The 7,330-nt window shown below is 46.1% G+C and overlaps 1 protein-coding gene across 1 annotated transcript in view; it reads left to right on the plus strand.

Moving 5' to 3' along the window:
* The first annotated feature begins 2,251 nt into the window (after positions 1–2,251).
* DDX17 (DEAD-box helicase 17) overlaps positions 2,252–7,330 on the plus strand; it is a 36,666-nt gene continuing 31,587 nt past the window's right edge. Inside the window, exon 1 of the mRNA XM_019515200.1 lies at positions 2,252–2,558. Within this exon, the coding sequence (XP_019370745.1) occupies positions 2,506–2,558 (53 nt within the window). The 5' untranslated portion in view covers positions 2,252–2,505. The remainder of the gene's footprint in view (positions 2,559–7,330) is intronic.

Below are 7,330 nucleotides of genomic sequence, written 5' to 3' on the forward strand. Positions count from 1 at the left end.
ATACCTGGTGCCAGCTCCAGCTCATCCAGTACCGTGTCACACAGGTTCCCTTCCTTTCCCACTGCCTTGCGCCTTCCCCTGCCAGTCCAGGATGTGCACCACACACAGTGCAGTCCTTGACCAGTGGTGTGGGCACCGTGTACAACACTGATTGTGGACCAGCTACCATGTGTGGTACATATCCCAAACCAATGCAGGGGGGAGTGGCCACTGTGTGCAGCGCAGATCCTAGAACAGACACAGTGGGCACTTGTCTAGCATGGGGGTGAGGGGAGTTCACGGGTCCAATCCTGCCAGTGGACCAGCCCTACACCACTCATCCAGCCCATGCTGCCTGGAGTTTGACACCCCTATCTAGGAAAACTGATTATCCAGAATTATAGTGACACTAATCATTTGGGATAACTGAAGTTCTGTTGTATTGGTTTGCAACATCTTTTGTCAGCTTTTACAAAAGTAAGGGCGTAGAATTTGTGTAGGCCAGATCCTCCCTTCTGTGAGCGGGGCAAGACTTTTGCAAAGGACAAGAAACTCACTTTGGATATGTTGCGGGGCAACAAGGCTGCAAAGAGCAGATGTTTCCTAGCCTTCCACCATGCCTTAAAAAAGTGTTTTTTTCTGTGATTGATACGAAACTGCAGAGCTGATATTACTCCTTCCACTTACCCCAACTCACACCCCGTGGGGCTTCACAACTTCCACTTACTACAGCCAAGAGAGCATTGGGCGTTGTAAAGCTACAAGAATCTGAGAAATCCAATATCATAAGCAACATTAATTTCAGTTACAAACCTATGAAATCCTATTGATTTCAGTGGAATTACACATCTATGACAGAAAACAGCATTTAATCAATCACTATTACTAGGTTTAACACTTCAAAACATTATCTGACTAATCTCTTTTAAAACATGAACCAGTTAGATGCAACAGAACAGTTTTAAGTAGAGCCAGTTCTAGCAGAAACTAAAATATCTTGGCTCATATATCTTAGCAAAATGGAGACTGAAAGGATTTGTTTACTCTGTATAAATGCATGGTAAGGGGACAGGGAGAGAAACACACTTTAAAGGACAGCGTTGGTACAAGAATAGGTATAAATAGAAGGCAAATAAATTCAGTCTGGAAACCAGAAAATCCTAACAATTAGCAATTAGTATAATCTAATTATGGGGCCATCTGGAATTATGGGCGGGGGGGGGAAGGTAGCTAATTTTAAAAATGGCCCTTGAACAGTTTATGAAAGGGTTCATATGCTACTGGTGCTGCAGTAGGAGGGGGCTCCTCCACTCAACCCTGGAGTCACTCCCAGTCCTAGCATATTGCAGAGCATGGCACGGAGAAACATCTGGGCAGTCTAACATTGCCCTGAACATCATCACTTCATGTAGTTTTTGCCCAGGTTGTTGCGAACGATCTGGAGAGCTGCCGGACCTGCACACAGGCACATTCATTTAGCCCGGCGGAATGTCTGTCTGCTTTCCATTTCCTGGAAGCAGGGGAAGAGCGAGCATCATGGCTGCCCCGCGCATTGCACCACGATCGCTCCTGAGCGGCCTGCAGGCCAGAAGTGCAGGCTCGCGCAAGGCCCTGCCTGCTGGGCAGACACGCCGAGCTCGGGGTGGGGTGTGACACTGGGCAGGGGACACAAGGGACGGTCTTCGGGCAGCAGAAGAAAGCCGCACGGGGAGACCCCCAAGCGCTGCAGCAGACACGGGTTATTGTCGCCGCAGCGCAATGCGGCCTCCCGAAACTGCAGCCCGATAAGGCAAAAGGTCTTATTCTTCAACCACGATACGCCGCACCCTGTACGTGGTTTCACTGCCTTTCGCTCCTGCCCCCGCTCCGATGCCGGCTGAGCGAAACCCACTGAAGAATTTTACGCAAAATGGACGACGCTTCCTTCCCGCGACACAACCAGCTCAGAGCCAGCGGCCGCTACGCAACCTTCGTACGCCTTGTCCTTACGTAACGTGCCGCTCGGCCAGAGCCTTCCCCCTGGTTCATGGCTAGGTTGTGTGATTGGCACTTTGCGTAGCCGACTTTTAGGAATAGGGATAACGTTGCCTTCCTACGGGAGGCTATGACTCCGCCGGAGAACCCTACGTCACTTTCTTAAGGGGCCAGTTCTGGCCCGCTTATTCGCAAGGGGCCGCCTGTGTACTCGGAGTTCGAGAATAGGCGTTGCTCCTCAGACACGTAGCCTACGTAATGTTCGGGCCGTCCTTAACGTAAGCGGAGCGGGCTAGGGCAGCGGCGGCCATTTTGTGCCGGGAGCCCGGAGAAGGAAGACGCTTGGTGTCCGTGCCCCACGGGCCCCGCTGCGCCCCGAGCCGCCCGCGGCCCTCGCCAGTCGGTTCCGGCAGTGTCATTCTCTTGCTGCGAAGCCGCTCTTCCCCTCTCGGGAAGCCAGGCGGCTGCCGCCCCGCCGCCGGCATACAGCAGCCGTCGCCGCCCGCCGCGCCGCCCTCCCCTCGCGCGCTCAGCCCCGCTCCCCCTGGCACCATGGACTCCATGCGCAGCTTCGGGGACCGCGGCCGCGACCGTGACCGCGGAGGGTGAGTCTCATCTCCTCCTCTCCCCTATCGGGGCCCGCTAGGGGGGAGGACCCCCCCCGTCCTGGTGTCCCCCCTGGGTCCCTTCGCCCGGGGGCGGGGTGCAGCCTTCGCCCCCGGTCCCGCTCCGCATGGCAAGGCCTAGCTGCCCCAGAGAGCCCCCGCCTCTGGGGAAATGCTCCGACAGGGTCCTGTGGGGTGGCCCGACCAAGCCCTGCTGGGTGACCCTGGCTAGGATGTAGGGACCCTCCTGGACGTGGGGAGTAGGTCCCGGTTCAGTCTCCAGCCTGCATCTCTTTCGGCAACCGGGATCTTTTCTGCAAAGGCCACAAAACATTTTGATTCCCTTCTCGTGGGGCTCTCCAGGTCTCACTTCCTCCTGGGACCCAGCTCAGCGTGAAAAGAGTTGGTCTCTTGATTGTTTGCAACAATCTGGTACCTCCAAAATACTTGATAGGAAATGTGTTAGCAGGTGTGAATTACTTGGGGAGGGGAAGGGAATTAAAGTAGGACAGTGATTCTACTGTAAGTCTCCACAGAAAGTTAAAATTACACATAAAATAAGTTAAAATGGCATATAAGAACTTGGCTTCTGAGAAATGAGGAAACACCTTTATTTTTTCTTCCTTGAAAACTGAAAGACTGATTTTTGTGGGATTGGTAAAAAGGAAATAGCCTGCTTGCTACACTTACATTTACTTTCTCCTCTTGCCTTGGTGAGTTTCAGGGGATTTTGTTTCTTGTGTACATTTAAGTGCTTATTAATGTTATCTCTCTCAGAAGAGTAGGGGGAGCACAGAGCTGCACTCTCATTTTCTGTTTACATTCTCCACACATCTTCTAAAATGAAAAAATCCTTTCAGTTACTTGACAGGGAAGCAGGCCTTGGTGTTTTTCCACTCTGAGCTTTCTAGTTGGTTCAAGGCAAGGACATTGGGGTAAACACATCTGCAAGTTGTTGATAGTGGAGGCCTTGCTGTTTTTTGGAGTTGAGTGAATAGTAGTGTGCAGAATTGTACTTAAAGGGCCAGTGTCAAGCCTGAAGATGCCCCTTTTTGATATATTTCCATTTGTAAGCTGTTATTTGGGGGTAATTTTTTCTTGATTCTAAATAGGCATTTAATTTTAAGAATTCTACTTACGAGATTTATTTTTAAGTTATTCTTGGCGTAGGACCCACTAATGTAGACTCTCCTGTACTTTTTGGGTATTAGACTGATACCGAAACGCTTTACTTCAATGACTGTTAGATGTGTGGAGTAATTAAAGAAAAGGTTATTTTCATTTAACTAAAATGTTCTACACCTCTTTCATTTTGAATGCAAGCAGTTTAAAAGACTGTGAAAAGTGCAGAATCAGAAAGGGAGAACTACTTACCCCTGCCCTCTCTTTAGGGTTCCATTCACACACAATGTATATTAACCCTGATTTCATTCAGAGTAATCCACTTATTTTGCCACGTGTTATAATAACAAAAAGTATTTCAGTGATGTATCCTTATGCGCTTCATCTTTTAAGATGCAAAGCTATTTTTAATGATTTGCAGTCATCAAGATGGCACAAGAGGTTTGAAAGATAACAGACATTTCCCCCAGCAGGGTGGCCAGATTCCAGCTGGATGGCACAATCTGCTTGCTGTCAATTCCCCTTGTATGGTCAGCTGGCTATGCAAGTCTTCCTTACCTCCCATCTTGAACAAACTAGATGACTTGAGGTTTGAAAGTGATGCTGTGCTGCTTTGGCACTGAATAATCTGATACTTCATTCTGTTTTAGAGGTAGCTTCAGTACAGTGGTTGACATGATGGCTGCTTATTTAATATCAGTCAGTAGTGTTATTATTGAACTAGTAAAAATGTGGAATAAATTTATGCAAATCAGTAGAAGTACTCCAGGCGAATGTCCAACACGTCTGGTCCTGTGGGCCAGGTGAGTGGCATGGAGCCAGTCCATGGGTAGCATCAGGAACATGGAGCTGCATCATCTGGCCTGAGGAGTTGAATTTGGTGTCAGTAGTCTTGATAACTATGGCTCCTGAAGCCACAGCAACAGCCCTGCAGGCCAGATGACACCACTCTGCACTCCAGATCTGGCTGTTGGGACTCCCCACGGGTCTGGAAATTTGGGAGTGGCAAGGCAGCAGCATTAATTGCCACAGCTTTGGGGTTTGCTCTGCCACTGCTTGGTCCATCCCCAAATGTATGGACCTGTGAGGAGACTTGTGGTATGCAGACCATATCTTGGTCACCCTAATCTAGTTTTATACTGGTATAATTGGAATTGAAAATCTTAAACATAATTTGTAGTTGCACCATAACTTATCACAGAGTCATAGAAAATTAGGGTTGGGAGGGACCTCAGGAGGTCATCTAGTCCAACCCCCTGCTCAAAACAGGACTAGCCCCAAGTAGATCATCTCAGCCAAGGCTTTGTCTGTCTGGGTTTTGAAAACCCCCAAGGATAGAGCTTCCACCACCCCTCTGGGTAACCTGTTCCAGTATTTTACTACCCTCCCAGTGAGAAAATTCTTCCTAATATCCAACCTAAACTTCCCTTGCTGCAACTTAAGACTGTTGCTCTTTTGTTCTGTCATCTGCCACCATTGAGAACAGTAGCCTCCCGGTTCAGGTAGTTGAAGACTGCTGTTATGTCTCCTTGGTCTCCTCTTCTCTAGACTAAATAAGCCCAGATAAATAATGGAATATCTAAGACCATAGAGAAAGGAAAGAGGGTTGTTAACACCTGTTGGGTGAAGAGCAGTTAGTAGGAATCAAGTGTATTATAATGGGCCGTTAAGTCAGGTAGTTCTGAGGGAGTCAACTGACTAGAAATGCTACTGTGCCGTTCTAGACAGAAAATCAGCTTCCTTGCTTAAGATGTACAACCCAATTTTGTAGGCCTTATTTTTGGGGGAAAAGGTTTGTGAGGTGCATACAAATATGGTGCAGCGTAATTTTGTATATTCCCTTTGGGTGGTCATTAGCAAATGTTAATAACCAAATATTTTAGTCCAAATTTTTTTTTTTGCCTTTGCTTATGTTGTTTTGTAAGTAGTTTTGACCTCCCTGGGGCTATCCATGTCAGTAAAGGTACTTAAGTCATGCCCTTAACTCACATTGTCAATCAGAGACAGATCCAGGGCTGCTGGAATACTTCTGTAAATAGTAACTTGGACTGGCTTCAGATCTTGGTCTAAAGAAAAAGTCACGAATAATAAAATACAAAAATAATAATTTATTGGTTGTAAATTACTTTTAGAATCTTTTGTTAAAAATTACAGAACAATTAGAAGCTGTCATGGTGATGAGCTGATACAGAACAGGACCAAGAAATAAGCCATTTTCATGTTGAAAGTGAAAGGGGCTGTCAAGACTGCAAATTGTGTTTTGTTTTGTTTTGTTTTTAATGTTAATCCACTTTTCATCCAGGGTAAACTCCTCTCAAGAGTAGTAGTGAATTTGATTTGACATCTAGCAGTATAATTCCTTTTCCAGTCAGACAGTAGGTTCTGCTTTCTTCTTTGAATCCTACCCTGTACCATGGGTTGGGAAAGTTTGTGGGTATACCTAGTTAATATCAGCATGGAAGCCCATTTTAAGTGTTACAGATAACTAGGATTGTTTTTTAAAAATGAGATTTTTACTCTACTGTTAACTTTACATTTCAGTAAACTCAGACAACATTAAAAAAAAAAGCTTGCTTCATTTCAGTTGTTAGTTTTTCATTTTTAGATTTTCAGTTGTAGGCACTCATGCACAAGGATGGCGCTGTGTTTATTGGCAAGCACTGTAGCAATCATCTTTTTATGAGCAGTGTAAATAAATCAAATGCTTTTCTTGGCTGCAGGTTTTTAAATGCCCTTTTAAAAAAAACTAATCTTAGATTTAGGGTAAAATTTCAACTGACAGTATTTAGAATGGCAGCTTCTACATAGATCTGGCAGAGTAATGAAACCAGTTACTGTTTTAATAACAATTTTGAAGCTGTATTATTAAGTCAGCATTTAGAGTAGGTACTGTGTCAGTCAGTGCTGTAGTCTTCAGCCACTCCCAGCAGTTGTTGCAACAGCTCGCATTTTCTGATATAAATAAACAAAGTAATTTCTTATGAATCCCCTGCTTCCTAAAACTAAGACTTAAGTGGAAAGTAAGGGGTACTAATTTCTGAATGTCTTTGCTAGACTCATTCTTGCACAATTCTTTTTTCTTGAAATGGTCAGTAGAAATGTTTAAGATGAGTTGGCAAACTTTTGTACCTTCCTGGGCTGCAAGTCTACCCCTTCTTGCCCCAGCTCCCCTATTTGCAGCGAGGGTAAGTGTTGCAGGGCAAGATAGTGGGCGGGGGTTGGGTTGGGTTGGGTTGGAGAGCAGGGTGACTACAGAAGGGATGGGTGGCTTAGTGCAGCTCCATTCTACCTGTCCCTCTGGAGTGGGTAAGACCTGTGAGGGTCAGATCCAGCCTGCAGACTGTGGCTAACCTCTGATCTAAGAGACGGGGCCCAATTTCCATTGTCCAGATCTTTCTGCTGTGGCCCCAGGGAAGGTTCTAGCTGCTTTGTAACTAGTGCAGTTCTACCAAGATAAAATGCCATAATTTTGAGACCTGTTTGCTTCTGATTTGAACACTGCATTCCGTTGTCTTCTATTTGTTGACTTCCTGGCAAGGAAAGAACAGGTGGGAAACAAACTCATTATTTTTGTGTTGAATTGATTATCAGGTGGGTCTTGTGTGGCATACTTTGCACTGACAGAACAAGCTTTCAAGAAACTTTCCAAA

This window comes from Gavialis gangeticus, unplaced genomic scaffold (assembly GCF_001723915.1).
Source record: "Gavialis gangeticus isolate Ggan-Ray unplaced genomic scaffold, GavGan_comp1, whole genome shotgun sequence".
NCBI lineage: Eukaryota > Metazoa > Chordata > Crocodylia > Gavialidae > Gavialis > Gavialis gangeticus.